Here is an 18,362-nt window from a genome sequence, read left to right as displayed (position 1 = left end):
ATAAAAATAAATAATGTGTCTAAAATTGGCATAAAATGTTGTATAATATTGTGTTATTCGCATTAAAACGGACAATTCTTTTATTTAAATTTTTATTGTCGTTTTAATGATAATTACCTGATTTCCCGACGCGCGAGCTGCCCAGCACGACAACCCGAATCCTGTTGACATTGGTCATGACGTTCAAAAATGGCAATAATAATAATAATAATGAATAAACGTCCACAATCAACACAGAACCATCACAAAAGTCGTGGCGGCCGATCGCACCCAACACATCAGCAATGAAGCATCGATCGGTAGGTATGTGTGTGCACTCGGAAGATGCCTTTTTCGCGTGCCGACTTGCTGGCGACTGATCAGAGGAGCCGCGGTTCCAGGTCTAAGTACCCAGAGCACCGGAGTACCAATGTCCGATCTGGCGTGCGAGACGCTCACGTGAGATGGTGCGCCTCTCTCCCTTGCCCAAAACTGCTGCGGCGTTCCGCCCGGTTCTGTGCACCGTGCACCGTGCACCGCACTCTTAGCTTATTAGCTGATTGTGGTTGAGAAATTCAAATAAAAACGGTGCGACGCCACCTTCGGAAACAATGAGTAAAAGTTGTGTGGGTTCCGATAATAAAATCATTACTTTTACTTAATGTTAACATATTAAATAGATCTGTAGATCGAAGCAATTTTTTACTTTCTCTGCTATTAGTATCATCTGTGTTATCACATCACCTGCAATGGTACTACTTTGTTTTTCCCTCACTAATATTTTCATCAGATATTACCTAAAATCAATTTTTACCTTTACACAACTCATGAAATATTCGTGGAGGTGCTGAAACCACCACAGACGTATAAGATACTTCTGGTGGTACTCCAAGTACAAAAAAAATAATTAAATTGAAAAATTAGGTGCATCAACAACTGGCTGAGCACTCTGTAACAATCTCAGTGCACATTTCATGAAATATTCTGAGGTACTGAATTTTAAAAAGAGGTACTTCAACATCTAGCTGAACAATCTGATACAGTCTCATTACCCATTTTTATGTTAATACAATTCACGAAATATTCTGAGGTGCTGAAATGAGAAATACAGGCTAATCCTGGAGGTACTCCAAGTCCAACTAAAAATGACAAATAAAATAATTTAATTGAAAAATAAGGAGCATCAACAACTGGCTGAGCAATCTGAAACAATCTCATTGCACATTTCTACTTTTACACAATTCCTGAAATATTCTGAGGTGCTGAAAAAGAAGGATTTCAAAAAGAGGTACTTCAACAACGGGCTGAGCAATATGAAACAGTCTCATTACCCATTTTTATGTTGACGCAATTCACGAAGTATTCTGAGGTACTGAAATCAGAAGTATAGGCTAGTTCTGGAGGTACTCCAAGCCCAACTGTCAATCACAAATAAAATAATTTAGTTGAAAAATGAGGTGCATCAACAACTGGCTGAGCAATCTGAAACAATCTCTTTGCATATCTTTACTTTTACACAATTCCTGAAATAGTCTGAGGTGCTGAAATAGTAGGATTTCAAAAAGAGGTACTTCAACAACTGGCTGAGCAATCTGAAACAGTCTCATTACCCATTTTTATGTTGACGCAATGCACGAAGTATTCTGAGGTACTGAAATCAGAAATACATGCTAGTCCTGGAGGTACTCCAAGCCCAACTGTCAATCACAAATAAAATAATTTAATTGAAAAATGAGGTGCATCAACAACTGGCTGAGCAATCTGAAACAATCTCATTGCACATTTCTACTTTTACACAATTCCTGAAATATTCTGAGGTGCTGAAATAGTAGGATTTCAAAATGAGGTACTTCAACAACCGGCTGAACAATCTGAAACAGTCTCATTACCCATTTTTATGTTAATACAATTCACGAAATATTCTGAGGTGCTGAAATGAGAAATACAGGCTAATCCTGGAGGTACTCCAAGTCCAACTAAAAATGACAAATAAAATAATTTAATTGAAAAATAAGGAGCATCAACAACTGGCTGAGCAATCTGAAACAATCTCATTGCATATCTTTACTTTTACACAATTCCTGAAATAGTCTGAGGTGCTGAAATAGTAGGATTTCAAAAAGAGGTACTTCAACAACTGGCTGAGCAATCTGAAACAGTCTCATTACCCATTTTTATGTTGACGCAATGCACGAAGTATTCTGAGGTACTGAAATCAGAAATACATGCTAGTCCTGGAGGTACTCCAAGCCCAACTGTCAATCACAAATAAAATAATTTAATTGAAAAATGAGGTGCATCAACAACTGGCTGAGCAATCTGAAACAATCTCATTGCATATCTTTACTTTTACACAATTCCTGAAATAGTCTGAGGTGCTGAAATAGTAGGATTTCAAAATGAGGTACTTCAACAACCGGCTGAACAATCTGAAACAGTCTCATTACCCATTTTTATGTTGACGCAATGCACGAAGTATTCTGAGGTACTGAAATCAGAAATACATGCTAGTCCTGGAGGTACTCCAAGCCCAACTGTCAATCACAAATAAAATAATTTAATTGAAAAATGAGGTGCATCAACAACTGGCTGAGCAATCTGAAACAATCTCTTTGCATATCTTTACTTTTACACAATTCCTGAAATAGTCTGAGGTGCTGAAATAGTAGGATTTCAAAAAGAGGTACTTCAACAACTGGCTGAGCAATCTGAAACAGTCTCATTACCCATTTTTATGTTGACGCAATGCACGAAGTATTCTGAGGTACTGAAATCAGAAATACATGCTAGTCCTGGAGGTACTCCAAGCCCAACTGTCAATCACAAATAAAATAATTTAATTGAAAAATGAGGTGCATCAACAACTGGCTGAGCAATCTGAAACAATCTCTTTGCATATCTTTACTTTTACACAATTCCTGAAATAGTCTGAGGTGCTGAAATAGTAGGATTTCAAAAAGAGGTACTTCAACAACTGGCTGAGCAATCTGAAACAGTCTCATTACCCATTTTTATGTTGACGCAATGCACGAAGTATTCTGAGGTACTGAAATCAGAAATACATGCTAGTCCTGGAGGTACTCCAAGCCCAACTGTCAATCACAAATAAAATAATTTAATTGAAAAATGAGGTGCATCAACAACTGGCTGAGCAATCTGAAACAATCTCATTGCACATTTCTACTTTTACACAATTCCTGAAATATTCTGAGGTGCTGAAATAGTAGGATTTCAAAATGAGGTACTTCAACAACCGGCTGAACAATCTGAAACAGTCTCATTACCCATTTTTATGTTGACGCAATGCACGAAGTATTCTGAGGTACTGAAATCAGAAATACATGCTAGTCCTGGAGGTACTCCAAGCCCAACTGTCAATCACAAATAAAATAATTTAATTGAAAAATGAGGTGCATCAACAACTGGCTGAGCAATCTGAAACAATCTCTTTGCATATCTTTACTTTTACACAATTCCTGAAATAGTCTGAGGTGCTGAAATAGTAGGATTTCAAAAAGAGGTACTTCAACAACTGGCTGAGCAATCTGAAACAGTCTCATTACCCATTTTTATGTTGACGCAATGCACGAAGTATTCTGAGGTACTGAAATCAGAAATACATGCTAGTCCTGGAGGTACTCCAAGCCCAACTGTCAATCACAAATAAAATAATTTAATTGAAAAATGAGGTGCATCAACAACTGGCTGAGCAATCTGAAACAATCTCATTGCACATTTCTACTTTTACACAATTCCTGAAATATTCTGAGGTGCTGAAATAGTAGGATTTCAAAATGAGGTACTTCAACAACCGGCTGAACAATCTGAAACAGTCTCATTACCCATTTTTATGTTAATACAATTCACGAAATATTCTGAGGTGCTGAAATGAGAAATACAGGCTAATCCTGGAGGTACTCCAAGCCCAACTGTCAATCACAAATAAAATAATTTAATTGAAAAATGAGGTGCATCAACAACTGGCTGAGCAATCTGAAACAATCTCATTGCATATCTTTACTTTTACACAATTCCTGAAATAGTCTGAGGTGCTGAAATAGTAGGATTTCAAAAAGAGGTACTTCAACAACTGGCTGAGCAATCTGAAACAGTCTCATTACCCATTTTTATGTTGACGCAATGCACGAAGTATTCTGAGGTACTGAAATCAGAAGTACATGCTAGTAGTAGAGGTACTCGAATTCCAACTATCAATCATAAATAAAATAATATTCTGAGGTGCTGAAAGTAGAAATTATTATTAAAGTACTAGTAACTACTGCTGCCCATAAATCTATAGGCTCTGAGATTAGATTAACTTTTTAATTGGATATTTATATAAAGATTTGTCAGAAGTAACCTAAAAAATTCTTCAACTAGTAACTAAAAAACTGTCTAGACTCGACCACAAACATTCGTAAGCAAATTAAAATTAGTTACGCTACACATAAAGGTTTTTTACTCGCCGAGAAATTTAAAATCCATTTACGTGAGCCTATTAAAAAGTAATAGCTTCATCTGAACGCAATTAAATGCTAGTCATACAGAGCCATACCATACCAAAGACGTTTCGAAAATCCATACGTACGCACAAATAGCAATAGAATGGGCAGGACCACCGTCGAGCAAAAAATAAACGCTAATGCACAAACCAAAGAATACCTGCAGCGTGAACTTTGACAAACTGCCATAAAATTGCCTGGTTTATTAGCAGGATAAATTCATTTCCAGTGCGGCCATCCTTTCGTATTGTGCTGGGGACATGTTTATTTAAAATTTAACACAGTCAACAAGGGCAATATTGTTTGCCGTTACTTGTTTATACATTTGTTACGAGGGATCTTTGTGTTTTGTTTGCGCCCCGAGAAATCCAATACGCACACACAGAGTCCAGACGTAAAAAAAAAAAAACTAATTACCAGAGGTGGATCCTGCAGTTTTCGAATCTCTTATGTGCTACTGAAAGCTTTTTCAAGCTCTTTCATTTGTTGTTGAAGCTGGAAAACCTGGAGAACAATTCATAAAAGAAAACTTAATTTAAGAATGATTTTCTTCAGTGGCCTGTACTCAAAGACTAGCTTCTTTAGTCAATAGAAGAGCTTTTTCAGTAGAAGACAAGACCACAACTCGTATCAGAATCTCAAAAAGACTTATTTAGTTAAATGAAAAGACGTTTTACTTGCCAATTTATTTCTTTATTTGGGTATTTCTTCTATCCCTCTTCAGCCTCTAGTACCCATAATATTCTACTGGTAGCTCAAAAGAAGATTAAAAAACATTTTATAAAATACTATAAACATATAATTTATGCATTAAATTAATACTAAGTAAATTAAATTAAATATTTATTATTTTTCTAATGAACCAATTTTCACACTCTTAAGTGCATTTTGTAAAGAATTGAGGCGCCTGAAAATGTCTGTGTCGTCTTCCTTCACGTATTTTATTACAAATTTGTGATGTTCTAAGAGCCCCTCTTGATGTTTTAAGGTCGTTTTAATGCCGGCATGCACGTCCATGATTTGTTTAAGTGTTGTACCAATTTCTTCCATGTCTTGCGCCTGTTTCTTGTTCGTGTTGTTGCATAAAGTCAACGTTTCCTTCAGTTGGTACAACGTTTTTGTGTGACTGGACTTCCATTGTGACAGGTCGTCGTTTCGGACTTCAGTTTCTTTGACGAAAGTGGTAAATTCGCGGTTGAGATTTGATAACTGTTGATTTAATTGTCGCAGGTACGAGGTAAATGTTTCGTTGTTGCCAATGATATTTTGTTTTAGATCTTCTATTTCATTTATTGTGACCGTTAGTTGGAACTGGAGGTCATCCGTTCTGGAGTTGCACGACTTAATTTGTGCCAGAAACTCTTGTTTGTGCTGATTTTGTTTCTTGTCCAAGCTCATCAAGGTGTTTTGACACTTCCTCAGTTCATCTTTGAAGTATTCATAGTTTTGCAGAGTGTTTGCTTTGTGATTTAACTGATCTTCTTTGATAATTTTCAATTGATTTTCAAGGCTTTGCAAGTTTTGATAATATACATCTTTATTCAAAGCCCCTTCGTTGATTTCTTGTTGTTTTTCATGTAAATATTCAACTCTTGAGTGTAAATCTTTTAAAAAATTCAAAACTTCTTCGTATTGCTTATTATCAGTGCTCAATTGTTGGCTGACCTCAGATACCTTCTCCTCCATTTTGGATTCCGTCTGAAATCAAAATAAACATTAGTACTTCAATCACCTAAAATGGATTTTTGGTTCACTTCCGTCTCCTTTTTGTCTTGTTTATTGTTGGTGGATCCATGGTTCAATATAGACTCACCCTCTTTAATTTTGAATGCATTAAGATTCTTATTTTCGGATCCGCTCATATTGAGGGTCTGAAATGAATGAAAATATTGATACTTTATCTGTAACTAAATTTTACTGAATAAACATCTGAGGTATCAACGATTTTTCAGGTGTTTGTGGGTGTTAGTGTCAGACTTAGTCTTCGAGATAGCTCAGATTAGTTATTTTAAAAAGTACTTCAACATCTTGTGAGCCCAGTTTTTGCTAATTAAAAAGTTCTTCAATTTATTCAGTTAGTTCACCAATACTACTGAAGGTTGAAGAGGGATTTGTTCAGAATTTTACTTACGACACAGAACTGGAAATCATTGTGTTGGTTTCGGGAACCAGCCTCTATCTCAAAAACTAGAGCTGATTGACAAAATGTGATGGCTTTTCAAAATTAACCTAGGTCAGCTTTTTCTTTTCAAATAAAATAAAATGTATTTGTATTTGTATTTGTATTCATATTACTATTTACTTACGGGTTTACCATTAGTATTTTTACCACAATCACAAAAGTTTCGTTAAAATCACAAGAAACAATTAATTATTTAAATATTTTCATGCAGCAACGAGCATAGTACGTGTGTGTTTTGTTTGAAGTACCGGATTGAAATGGCATTGAGATTACTGGCACATTTAATTCAGTAGATTCTATTTATAAAATGTGCAATGCAAATTTATAATACGCATACACAGAGTCCAGACTTAAAAAAAAACTAATTACCAGAGGTGGATCCTTCAGTTTTCGAATCTCTTGAAGTCATTAGGTACTAGTGTGGTTCATGGTTTGTTTGAATACATTTTGTATGTGCTACTGAAATCTTTTTCAAGCTCTTTCATTTGTTTTTGAAGCTGGAAAATATGGAGGAACAATTCATAAAAGAAGGCTTAAATTAAGAATGATTTTCTTCACTGGTCTGTACTGCCTATCAAGAGGATAAATGATCAATACATTTGTCTACTACTCCATGAAAAAGTTACTCAAAGATTAGCTTCTTTAGTAAATAGAAAAGCTTTTAAACTAAGAAGACAAAACTATAAGTATTAGAATCCCAAATGAGACTTTTTTCTACATATATTATTACATTTGGTGAAGCTGGAAAACCTGAATAACAATTCATAAAAGAAGGCTCAAATTAAGAATGATTTTCTTCACTGGTCTGCACTGCCTATCAAGAGGATAAATGATCAATACATTTATCTACTACTCCATGAAAAAATTACTCAAAGACTAGCTTCTTTGGTCAATAGAAGAACTTTTTCACTAGAAGACAAGACCACAACTCGTAGAGAATCTCAAAAGACTTATTTAGTTAAATGAAAAGACGTTTTACTTGCCAATTTATTTCTTTATTTGGGTATTTCTTCTATCCCTGTTCAGCCTCTAGTACCCATAATATTCTTCTGGTGGTCCAAAAGAAGATTAAAAAGTTATCGCCTTAATGGTGTTTATTTCGTTGAGCAAACGAGTCGAGAAATTTTATCGACTTCCACTCTGCATTAATACATAGAAGGCATATTTGTTCACTCGCAGCCAGATAGGCCAGCATCAATTAAGGGTTCCTCGTAATGTGCACGTATGTGTGTCAACAACACACATCGCATCTATTATTTGCGCAGCATCAATAATATTCGGTCCGGCCAGCCAATATTTAATCGATTCCAGAGATCTGCGGCAGGAAAAAAAGTTGGCTTGGCCGGATCCGGGTACAATTGGAGTTTAGCGACTGATTTACCGACTTGTATTATGCAAGCAGGTCAGTGTTTCTAGTAATATTTCATTGTTGATGTAGTACCACTGCTCGTTATCCGGCCGATTACGATAAACGGATGCATGGTTAATATGGAAATTTCTGATTCTTACGCTAATGATGCGAACAAAAACAATAAAGATGTCGTCGCAGTCGTTGGTACACCCCGAGGCTACAGCGACATCTTCCGAATTATACAGATGATTTAAATTTGTAATAGAAAACTGTGCACAAGTAATGAAATACATTTAAATGTTGCAGTCTACAGTTTCCGAAATGATTTACGATTGAGTAACATAAGATGTTTGCAATTAAAGTTCATGTAACCTTCATCTTTGTCATTACTGCTGCAACATATAAAATAAAAGGCATGCAAATATCTATTACATATTAAACACAACTATTTTCTGTTGCTGATTAGATCTACATAGTCAATGTGTTTATACACAGTTAATTTAATGATAATAACTGATAATAATCAACATGAAATATTTTTTAAGGTGGTGCACACATCAAAATTGATCGTTGCTGAAATACCACAGAGAAAACCCACATTCACTTTTCCAGTAAAAGCAAAGAAAGTTGGAACCTAGATTTGAAAATTAATTTAAATATCCAAGATTCAATAAACCAGTACCTATACATTATAATTTACAAGAATAAGCATTTTATAAAATACTATTAACATATAATTTATGCATTAAATTAATACTAAGCAAATTAAATTAAATATTTATTATTTTTCTAATGAACCAATTTTCAGACCCTTAAGTTCATTTTGTAAAGAATTGAGGCGCCTGAAAATGTCACTTTCGTCTTCCTTCACGTATTTTATTACAAATTTGTGATGTTCTAAGAGCCCCTCTTGATGTTTTAAGGTCGTTTTAATGCCGGCATGCACGTCCATGATTTGTTTAAGTGTTGTACCAATTTCTTCCATGTCTTGCGCCTGTTTCTTGTTCGTGTTGTTGCATAAAGTTAACGTTTCCTTCAGTTGGTACAAAGTTTTAGTGTGACTGGACTTCCATTGTGACAGGTCGTCGTTTCGGACTTCAGTTTCTTTGACGAAAGTGGTAAATTCGCGGTTGAGATTTGATAACTGTTGATTTAATTGTCGCAGGTACGAGGTAAATGTTTCGTTGTTGCCAATGATATTTTGTTTTAGATCTTCTATTTCATTTATTGTGGCCGTTAGTTGGAACTGAAGGTCATCCGCTCTGGAGTTGCACGACTTAATTTGTGCCAAAAACTCTTGTTTGTGCTGATTTTGTTTCTTGTCCAAGCTCATCAAGGTGTTTTGACACTTCCTCAGTTCATCTTTGAAGTATTCATAGTTTTGCAGAGTGTTTGCCTTGTGATTTAACTGATCTTCTTTGATAATTTTCAATTGATTTTCAAGGCTTTGCAAGTTTTGATAATATACATCTTTATTCAAAGTCTCTTCGCTGAGTTCTTGTTGTTTTTCATGTAAATATTCAACTCTTGAGTGTAAATCTTTTAAAAAATCCAAAACTTCCTCGTATTGTTTATTAACAGTGGTCAATTGTTGGCTGACCTCAGATAACTTCTCCTCCATTTTGGATTCCGTCTGAAATCAAAATAAACATTAGTACTTCAATCATCTAAAATGGATTTTTGGTTCACTTCCGTCTCCTTTTTGTCTTGTTTATTGTCGGTGGATCCATGGTTCAATGTAGACTCACCCTCTTTAATTTTGAATGCATTAAGATTCTTATTTTGGGATCCGCTCATATTGAGGGTCTGAAATGAATGAAAATATTGATACTTTATCTGTAACTAAATTTTACTGAATAAACATCTGAGGTATCAACGATTTTTCAGGTGTTTGTTGGTGTTAGTGTCAGACTTAGTCTTCGAGATAGCTCAGATTAGTTATTTTAAAAAGTACTTCAATATCTTGTGAGCCCAGTTTTTGCTAATTAAAAAGTTCTTCAATTTATTCAGTTAGATCACCAATACTACTGAAGGTTGAAGGGGGATTTGTTCATAAAAACTAGAGCTGATTGACGAAATGTGATGGCTTTTCAAAATTATCCTAGGTCAGCTTTTTCTTTTCAAGTACCAAAAAATCATCAACATTTTATTGAGCTGTGCAAATTAAGTGACTGTTTTTAAATTTGTTTAAAATTCACGTAAATGATTAATGATGATAATATGTTACAACAAACCTTGAACTTTCACTTGTTGCTGTGGTATTAAATTACGAGTGCATAAAATGTATTTGTATTTGTATTCATATTACAATTTACTTACGGGTTTACCATTAGTATTTTTACCACAATCACAAAAATTTCGTTAAAATCACAAGAAACAATTAATTATTTAAATATTTTCATGCAGCAACGTGCATAGTACGTGTGTGTTTTGTTTGAAGTACCGGATTGAAATGGCATTGAGACTACTAGCACATTTAATACAACAGTAGATTCTATTTATAGAATGTGTAATGCAAATTTAAATAAACAAATTTGTAAAATTCAAAATAAATAATATATTAATTGATAAATAAAATTTTAACAATAAATACATGCAGTGTTAGTAATAATTACACTTGCGGAGTTCCATATAAATCACCATAGCAAGGAGAAGGATGAAAAGTGATCCTCCTAACACCCAATGAAACCTGCGCATGCCTACATTCTTTATTATTATTAATGTTTGTTTCTTTTCTAAGTCTTCGGTAACCTTTGCGACAACATCTTCCTGTTTCTTTTCTAAATCTTGAACTAACTTTTCCCATTTTTTATCAACTTGGGTAACCCATTCGTCAACATCTTCCTGTTTCTTTTTTAATTGTTGAATTGAGGTTTCCCATTGTTCTTTTGCTTCGTGTAACATTTTGCCAACGTCTTGTTGTTTCTTTTCTAAATTTTGAACGGAGTTTTGGCATCGATTTTCCATTTGGGTAACAAATCCAACAACTTCTTCTTGTTTCTTTTCTAAGTCTTCGGTAACCTTTGTGACAACATCTTCCTGTTTCTTTTCCAAATCTTGAATAGAGGTTTCCCATTGTTCTTTTGCTTCTTTTAACGTTTCGCCAACATCTTGTTGCCTCTTTAATAAAGGTTGAACTGATTTTTGCCATTTTTCTTCTACTTTGGTAACCTTTGCGACAATACCTTCCTGTTTCTTTTCTAAATCTTGAATGGATTTTTCCCAATTTCCTTCTGCTTCGGTAACCTTTGCGACAACATCTTCCTGTTTCTTTTTTAATTGTTGAATTGAGGTTTCCCATTGTTCTTTTGCTTCGTTTAACATTTCGCCAACGTCTTGTTGTTTCTTTTCTAAATTTTGAACGGAGTTTTGGCATCGATTTCCCATTTGGTTAACAAATCCAACAACTTCTTCTTGTTTCTTTCTTAAGTCTTCGGTAACCTTTGCGACATCTTCCTGTCTCTTTTCTAAATCTTGAATGGACTTTCCCCATTTTTCTTCTGTTTTAGTAACCCTTTCGATAACATTTTGCTGTTCCTTTACTAAATCGTTAACTTTATGTGGTAGATCTTGGAACTTCTCCTCGAATATTTTAAAAATAATGCTTTTTAACTGTATGGTGATTGTTAGCGGTTCCCCCTTTTCAGGTAATTCTTCTCCATTTTTACTTATCTAAAAACAAAGGAAAAAATCAATCAAAACAACTAATATTGGCAACCACAAAATCTAAAGTAAATTGATGGTAGAGGCCCTATTTACAAATGTTCTAATTGAAGACTCCATTGTTGTCATATAGCAACGTCTGAAGAAGGCAGATAAAGAGCCTAAAGAGTTATTTTATAGTTGCTTAACTTCAACTTACTTTCGAGTTTAATGGTAAATTGTATGAGCAAGTAAAGCTTAAAGCTTACCCTATTGTTGTCGTCATCTGATGAATATTCATCATTGTTAGACTCACTGGGATCCTATAAGTAATATTTTTTATTAAATTTAGTATTTTGTATAAGGCATTATTATAAATTATTTATTTAAACAGGGTCATATTATGACTTATTATTAGTAATTGTTAAAAATCAATCACATCAATATTCTCAATAAATTTATTTATGACATCATTGATACTTTTAAAGAAACTCTTCTAATAATAAAAGGTTTTAATCACTCCATTGGGACTAATTATCTAATAAAATCAGAAAACTTACCGCAGGGGTCTCTCTGTTTGTGGCACTCATATTAATAGATTGGATGATGTGAACACGGATTGAATATAATATTGATATGAGAAATTAATCGTATGTGTAGATATATATTAATATCTCAGGACAATGACGTCATTCGTCATTAGTTTAAAAAATTGTACACACAAAAATGAGAAACATTTTGGTTAAATCTAAGAATGGGAACGCTTATAGAATAATCAATTTAGTTTATGCTACTAAAATGGCTTCTCATAGGATGATCTTTAGTTAGAGCCTCCACCAAAAATGAGCTTAGCACCATCAAATTTCGTGACAGACATTCCAATTTTTGGAATAACTCAAAAACATGTAAATGTAAATAAGTTGATGTTGCTTCAGGTAAAACAGGAGATTAATTTTTTTTTTTTTCAAAATAAATTAGAAAATGATCAAGATAAAGTTATTATGTCACATTATTATGAATGTTATAAAATGATTGATATTTTTTTTTGATTGATTCTATTGAATTGTTTTGAAATTACTTTCCTATATAAAGTGCTGATAAATAATATCTTAAATAATTAAATAATTAAAATTAATTAATTAATTAAAATCAACAAGCATAGACTGCAAAAACAAATCAATAATCTGATTATTTCATAAATTAATAAAATGATTAAAAATATAATTTATTGAATGTACATTAACCCAGGAAGAAATGGGTATAATTTTATCATTGGAATCTATTTTTGAAGTTGGAGAACCGGATGAAACATTACTTAAAAGAAGAGGACTGACGTGGTCTACTCACCAAAAAGACAAGTGATCAATGTAATTATCTACTGTTTGATGAAACAATTTAGTCTTTGGAAAAGATATTTTGTTTCTTGGAGGAGGAAAACACCAAAAAGCAGTGAACTGTATAAATATCTTAAGGTTGTGATAGAAAAGTAATAAAACACGTTTAAATATTGCAATTTTGCACAGTTTACTTAATAATAATATCTGATACGTAAAATCAAATTAATTTGGAATCTAAACTTAAAAATTAATTTAATTATCTAAGATTCAATAAACCAAAACCTTCTATACTTTATAATAGACAAAATACCTGACATGAACACATACTTTTGGTTCATTTTTGTCTCCTTTTTTGTCTTGTATTATTGTATATATTGTATAGACTACTGTCACATTTAATACAAATTTGTAAAATTCATAAATAAAAATGATCTTTTGTAAATAATATATTATTTAATAAATAAAATTTTAACAATAAATACATGCAGTGTTAGTAATAATTACACTTGTGGAGTTCCATATAAATCACCATAGCAAGTATAAGCATGAAAATTGATCCTCCTAACACCCAATGATACCTAAGCATGCCCCCATTCCTTCTATGTCCTTCCATCTCTTCTAGTATTAATCTTTTCAACAAATCCGTATCGACGCTTCTGTCCAACCTATTCACTTGTGGTGGCGTGCTTAAGGGAACTTTTCTCTCCCTTTCTTCGGCTACCTTAGACATAAATTTTCTGTTTCTTTCCTCGATGGACTTTATTCGATCCACCAGAGTGTTAATTTGCTGCTGGATTTCTTTCTCATCTTGTTTTATCGATTTTATTATTAGTTCCTGCTGATTCAATTTACCTTCATTCGTCTTCAAACCAGAACTGATTTGTTCTATTCGAAGGTGGTCCGCACCAATTGATTTAAACTGTTCCAACGCTTCACTATTGGCCAACTTCCACTGAGACAATTCATCGTTGTGCCTCCTGACTTCTTCAGTGAACGCCGAAAACTTACTGTCAACGGTGGCCACCGTCTTTACTAGATCCTTTTCATCTATTTTAATGCATTTCAATATTAAATCGTAGTCAATTAATACACTTTCATGGCGTTTCAACCAAGTATTTATGTCGAAGTGCACCGCATCATGTTTTATCATCGCTGTATTAAGTTGATCTATTTGATCGTTGAGCTGATGGAGCTGTTCATCAATTTTGGTGTCTTCAGTCAGATCCTCCAGTTTTTTTTGGGTACTTTCTAACTTGGTTTTGCACTGATTAATTTGTAGGGTAAAATTATTTTTAAATTTGAGTAGTTTTTCGCAAAGATTATTTTGAAGATTTTGAAGATGTTGTTTCATTGCTTCAGCGCCAACATCATGTTTATTTTCTAAATCCTGAATGGACTTCTCCCACTTTACTTTTGCTTCGGAAACTGTTGCATCAATATCTTGGTGTTTCTTTAATAAGTCTTGAATTGAGTTTCCCCATTTATATTCAGCTTGGGTAATCCATTCGAAAACAGAGTTCTGCTTCTTTTGTACGTCTTGAATTGAGGTTTCCCATTGTTGTTTTGCTCCGGCTAATCTTTGGCCAACGTCTTGTTGTTTCATTCCTAAATCTTGGGCAGACATTTCCCATTTCCTTTCTGCATTGGTAACCTTCGCGACAACACCTCTATGTTTATTTTCTAAATCTTGAATGGACTTCACATATTTTTCTTCTCCTGCGGAAACTGTTGCAACAATATCTTGATGTTTCTTGTTTAAATCTTGAATTAAGTTTTCCCATCGGGTTTCAGTTTGGGTAACCCACCCTACAACTTCCTCCTGTTTCTTTTTTAATTGTTGAATTGAGGCTTCCCATTGTTCTGTTGCTTCGGTTAACATTTTGCCAATATCTGCCTGTTTCCTTTCTAAATCTTGTATGGACGTTCCCCATTTCTTATTTGTTTGGGTAATCCAACCGGAAATATTGTTCCGTAATTCTTGTTGTTTCATTTCTAAATCTTGAAGGCACTTTTCGTGTAGACTTCCAGTTTGGTTAACAAATCCGACAATTTCTTCTTGTTTCTTTTCCAAGTCTTTAGCAACCTTTGCGGCATCTGCCTGTTTCTTTTCCAAACCTTGAATTGAGGTTTTCCATTGTTCATTTGTTCTGGTTAACATTTCATCAACATCTTGTTGCCTCTTTGCTAAATGTTGAACAGTCTTTTCCCATTTTTCTTCTGCTTTGGTAACCTTTGCGACAACATCTTCCTGTTTCTTTTCTAAATCTTGAATGGAGTTTCCCCATTTTTTATCAGCTTGGGTAACCCATCCGTCAACATCTTCCTGTTTCTTTTTTAATTGTTGAATTGAGGTTTCCCATTGTTCTTTTGCTTCCTTTAACGTTTCGCCAATATCTGCCTGTTTCCTTTCTAAATCTTGTATGGACGTTCCCCATTTCTTATTTGTTTGGGTAATCCAACCGGAAATATTGTTCCGTAATTCTTGTTGTTTCATTTCTAAATCTTGAAGGCACTTTTCGTGTAGACTTCCAGTTTGGTTAACAAATCCGACAATTTCTTCTTGTTTCTTTTCCAAGTCTTTGGCAACCTTTGCGGCATCTGCCTGTTTCTTTTCCAAACCTTGAATTGAGGTTTTCCATTGTTCATTTGCTCTGGTTAACATTTCACCAACATCTTGTTGCCTCTTTGCTAAATGTTGAACAGTCTTTTCCCATTTTTCTTCTGCTTTGGTAACCTTTGCGACAACATCTTCCTGTTTCTTTTCTAAATCTTGAATGGAGTTTCCCCATTTTTTATCAGCTTGGGTAACCCATCCGTCAACATCTTCCTGTTTCTTTTTTAATTGTTGAATTGAGGTTTCCCATTGTTCTTTTGCTTCCTTTAACGTTTCGCCAATATCTGCCTGTTTCCTTTCTAAATCTTGTATGGACGTTCCCCATTTCTTATTTGTTTGGGTAATCCAACCGGAAGTATTGTTCCGTAATTCTTGTTGTTTCATTTCTAAATCTTGAAGGCACTTTTCGTGTAGACTTCCAGTTTGGTTAACAAATCCCACAATTTCTTCTTGTTTCTTTTCTAAGTCTTTGGCAACCTTTGCGGCATCTGCCTGTTTCTTTTCCAAACCTTGAATTGAGGTTTTCCATTGTTCATTTGCTCTGGTTAACATTTCATCAACATCTTGTTGCCTCTTTGCTAAATGTTGAGCAGTCTTTTCCCATTTTTCTTCTGCTTTGGTAACCTTTGCGACAACATCTTCCTGTTTCTTTTCTAAATCTTGAATGGAGTTTCCCCATTTTTTATCCGCTTGGGTAACCCATCCGTCAACATCTTCCTGTTTCTTTTTTAATTGTTGAATTGAGGTTTCCCATTGTTCTTTTGCTTCCTTTAACGTTTCGCCAACATCTTGTTGCCCTTTTGATAAATGTTGAACAGACTTTTCCCATTTTTCTTCTACTTTGTTAACCTTTGCCACAATATCTTCCTGTTTAATATCTAAATCTTGAATGGACTTTTCCCAATTTTCTTCTGCTTCAGTAACCTTTGCGACAACATCTTCCTGTTTCTTTTCTAAATCTTGAATGGAGTTTCCCCATTTTTTATCAACTTGGGTAACCCATTCGTCAACATCTTCCTGTTTCCTTTTTAATTGTTGAATTGAGGTTTCCCATTGTTCTTTTGCTTCGTTTAACATTTTGCCAACGTCTTGTTGTTTCTTTTCTAAATTTTGAACGGAGTTTTGGCATCGATTTCCCATTTGGGTAACAAATCCAACAACTTCTTCTTGTTTCTTTTCTAAGTCTTCGGTAACCTTTGCGACAACATCTTCCTGTTTATTTACCAAATCTTGAATAGAAGTTTCCCATTGTTCTTGTTGCTTCTTTGCTAATTCTTGAACAGACTTTTCCCATTTGCCTTCTGTTATGGTAACCTTTGCGACAACATCTTCCTGTTTCTTTTCTAAATCTTGAATGGACTCTTCCCATTTTTCTTCTGCTTTAGTAAACCATTCGATAACATCTTGCTGTTTCTTTTCTAAATCGTTAATTTTATGTGATAATAGATCTTGAAACTTCTCCTCGAATATTTTAAAAATAATGCTTTTTAACTGAATAGTGATTGTTGACAGTCCCTCCTTTTCAGGTACTTCTTCTCCATTTTTACTTATCTAAAAAACAAAGGAAAAAATCAATCAAAACAATTAATATTCACAACCACAAAATCTAAAGTAAATTGATGGTAGAGGCCCTATTTACAAATGTTCCAATTGAAGACTCCATTGTTATCATATACCAACGTCTGAAGAAGGCAGATAAAAAGCCTAAAGAGTTATTTTAGAGTTGCTTAACTTCAACTTACTTCGAGTTTAATGGTAAATTTTATGAGCATGTAAAGCTTAAAGCTTACCCTATTGTTGTCGTCATCTGATGAATATTCATTACTGTTAGACTCATTGGAATCCTATAAATAATACTTTTATTAAATTGAGTATTATAAATTATTTATTATTTATTTAAATAGGGGCATATTATGACTTATTGTTAAATATAAATCACATCAATACTCTCAATAAATTTATGCTTGTTATCTATTGATGTATTAGATAAAGAAAAATTTACTGTTTGTGTTTTCTTATTGTTGATTTATGACATCATTGATGCTTTTAAAGAAACTCTTCTAGTAATAAAACTTTTATAAATTATTAATAATATTTTAGGGGGACTTAATAGAATTGAATAATTAGTATATATGAATAATGTCAGTAATGTACATCTAATAAAATCAGAAAACTTACCGCAGGGGTCTCTCTGTTTGTGGCACTCATCTTAATAGATTGGATGATGTGAACACGGATTGAATATAATATTGATATGAGAAATCAATCGTATGTGTAGATATATATATTAATATCTCAGGACAATGACGTCATTCGTCATAAATTCAGTCATTCACTGTAACAGATTAGTTTAAAAAATTGTACACACAAAAATGAGCAATATTTTGGTTAAATCTAAGAATGGGAACGCTTATTGAATAATCAATTTAGTTTATGCTACTAAAATGGCTTCTTATAGGATGATCTTTAGTTAGAGCCTCCACCAAAAATGAGTTTAGCACCATCAAATTTCGTGACAGACATTCCAATTTTTGGAATAACTCAAAAACATGTAAATGTAAATCAGTTGACGTTGCTTCAGGTAAAACAGGAGATTAAATTTTTTTCAAAATAAATTAGAAAATGTTCAAGATAAAGTAAACATAAAATGTTATAAAATGATTGATAATTGATTCTATTGAATTGTTTTGAAATTACTTTCCTATATATAGTGCCGATAAATAATATCTTATATTTTAATAAAAAAACAACAAGC

At 33.6% G+C, this 18,362-nt stretch overlaps 5 protein-coding genes and 1 long non-coding RNA gene across 14 annotated transcripts in view; 1 reads left to right on the top strand and 5 right to left on the bottom strand.

The window, feature by feature from the left end:
* The window catches only part of LOC109603120 (ras-related and estrogen-regulated growth inhibitor-like), a 104,305-nt gene extending 103,839 nt beyond the window's left edge, over positions 1-466 (bottom strand). The window contains exon 1 of the mRNA XM_049964174.1: positions 118-466. Within this exon, the coding sequence (XP_049820131.1) occupies positions 118-178 (61 nt within the window). The 5' untranslated portion in view covers positions 179-466. The remainder of the gene's footprint in view (positions 1-117) is intronic.
* Positions 467-1,247: 781 nt separating this feature from the next.
* LOC126264806 (uncharacterized) lies at positions 1,248-3,652 on the top strand. Of its 6 annotated transcripts, none has more exons than XR_007547430.1 (3): positions 1,248-1,267; positions 1,826-1,940; positions 3,615-3,652. It is a non-coding gene; the product is annotated as an uncharacterized LOC126264806 (long non-coding RNA). The 6 variants fall into 6 exon arrangements; XR_007547431.1 differs by lacking the exon at positions 3,615-3,652 and adding an exon at positions 3,336-3,373; XR_007547432.1 differs by lacking the exon at positions 3,615-3,652 and adding an exon at positions 3,057-3,094.
* Positions 3,653-5,167: 1,515 nt separating this feature from the next.
* Positions 5,168-6,937, bottom strand: LOC109605398 (repetitive organellar protein-like). 3 transcript variants are annotated; one of them, XM_049964165.1, is made up of 4 exons: positions 6,788-6,903; positions 6,613-6,725; positions 6,236-6,352; positions 5,168-6,179 (listed from the first exon to the last, which is right to left on the bottom strand). In XM_049964165.1, exons 3-4 carry the CDS (start codon positions 6,341-6,343, stop codon positions 5,328-5,330), a joined length of 960 nt encoding a protein of 319 aa, XP_049820122.1. In that variant the 5' UTR covers positions 6,344-6,352; positions 6,613-6,725; positions 6,788-6,903; the 3' UTR covers positions 5,168-5,327. The 3 variants fall into 3 exon arrangements, with proteins under 3 accessions (XP_049820122.1, XP_049820121.1, XP_049820123.1); XM_049964164.1 differs by lacking the exon at positions 6,613-6,725 and having other exon boundaries at positions 6,788-6,937; XM_049964166.1 differs by lacking the exon at positions 6,613-6,725 and having other exon boundaries at positions 6,295-6,352; positions 6,788-6,936.
* A 1,842-nt stretch (positions 6,938-8,779) lies between these two features.
* Positions 8,780-10,352, bottom strand: LOC109605396 (paramyosin). Its single transcript, XM_020021967.2, has 3 exons — positions 10,334-10,352; positions 9,704-9,820; positions 8,780-9,647 (listed from the first exon to the last, which is right to left on the bottom strand). Exons 2-3 carry the CDS (start codon positions 9,809-9,811, stop codon positions 8,796-8,798), a joined length of 960 nt encoding a protein of 319 aa, XP_019877526.2. The 5' UTR covers positions 9,812-9,820; positions 10,334-10,352; the 3' UTR covers positions 8,780-8,795.
* Positions 10,353-10,551: 199 nt separating this feature from the next.
* LOC126264802 (myosin-8-like) lies at positions 10,552-12,280 on the bottom strand. The gene is made up of 3 exons (XM_049964162.1): positions 12,217-12,280; positions 11,926-11,979; positions 10,552-11,686 (listed from the first exon to the last, which is right to left on the bottom strand). Exons 1-3 carry the CDS (start codon positions 12,244-12,246, stop codon positions 10,616-10,618), a joined length of 1,155 nt encoding a protein of 384 aa, XP_049820119.1. The 5' UTR covers positions 12,247-12,280; the 3' UTR covers positions 10,552-10,615.
* Positions 12,281-13,421: 1,141 nt separating this feature from the next.
* LOC109605389 (myosin-6) lies at positions 13,422-18,076 on the bottom strand. Of its 2 annotated transcripts, XM_049964159.1 has the most exons (5): positions 17,786-18,074; positions 17,398-17,451; positions 16,802-17,158; positions 16,232-16,531; positions 13,422-15,727 (listed from the first exon to the last, which is right to left on the bottom strand). In XM_049964159.1, the coding sequence occupies exons 1-5, from the start codon at positions 17,813-17,815 to the stop codon at positions 13,484-13,486; spliced, it is 2,985 nt and encodes a 994-aa protein (XP_049820116.1). In that variant the 5' UTR covers positions 17,816-18,074; the 3' UTR covers positions 13,422-13,483. The 2 variants fall into 2 exon arrangements, with proteins under 2 accessions (XP_049820116.1, XP_049820115.1); XM_049964158.1 differs by having other exon boundaries at positions 16,232-17,158; positions 17,786-18,076.
* Positions 18,077-18,362: the final 286 nt, after the last annotated feature.

The sequence above is a fragment of the Aethina tumida genome, chromosome 3 (assembly GCF_024364675.1).
Source record: "Aethina tumida isolate Nest 87 chromosome 3, icAetTumi1.1, whole genome shotgun sequence".
In the NCBI taxonomy this organism is placed as follows: domain Eukaryota; kingdom Metazoa; phylum Arthropoda; class Insecta; order Coleoptera; family Nitidulidae; genus Aethina; species Aethina tumida.
The sequence above is the reverse complement of the archived record's forward strand: the minus strand, read 5'-3'. Positions and strand labels throughout refer to the sequence as shown.

What these genes read in the sequence shown, in the direction of transcription:
- LOC109605389 (XM_049964158.1), bottom strand. Translation starts at nt 17,815, where the DNA reads ATGAGTGCCACAAACAGAGAGACCCCTGCG. An exon ending in CAAACAGAGAGACCCCTGCG is followed by an intron (nt 17,452 to 17,785) that starts GTAAGTTTTCTG and finishes TATTATTTATAG; the next exon opens with GATTCCAATGAGTCTAACAG. An exon ending in CAGATGACGACAACAATAGG is followed by an intron (nt 17,159 to 17,397) that starts GTAAGCTTTAAG and finishes TTTGTTTTTTAG; the next exon opens with ATAAGTAAAAATGGAGAAGA.
- LOC109605398 (XM_049964164.1), bottom strand. Translation starts at nt 6,343, where the DNA reads ATGAGCGGATCCGAAAATAAGAATCTTAATGCATTCAAAATTAAAGAG. An exon ending in AAGACAAAAAGGAGACGGAA is followed by an intron (nt 6,180 to 6,235) that starts GTGAACCAAAAA and finishes TTTTGATTTCAG; the next exon opens with ACGGAATCCAAAATGGAGGA.
- LOC109605396 (XM_020021967.2), bottom strand. Translation starts at nt 9,811, where the DNA reads ATGAGCGGATCCCAAAATAAGAATCTTAATGCATTCAAAATTAAAGAG. An exon ending in AAGACAAAAAGGAGACGGAA is followed by an intron (nt 9,648 to 9,703) that starts GTGAACCAAAAA and finishes TTTTGATTTCAG; the next exon opens with ACGGAATCCAAAATGGAGGA.
- LOC126264802 (XM_049964162.1), bottom strand. Translation starts at nt 12,246, where the DNA reads ATGAGTGCCACAAACAGAGAGACCCCTGCG. An exon ending in CAAACAGAGAGACCCCTGCG is followed by an intron (nt 11,980 to 12,216) that starts GTAAGTTTTCTG and finishes TATTACTTATAG; the next exon opens with GATCCCAGTGAGTCTAACAA. An exon ending in CAGATGACGACAACAATAGG is followed by an intron (nt 11,687 to 11,925) that starts GTAAGCTTTAAG and finishes CTTTGTTTTTAG; the next exon opens with ATAAGTAAAAATGGAGAAGA.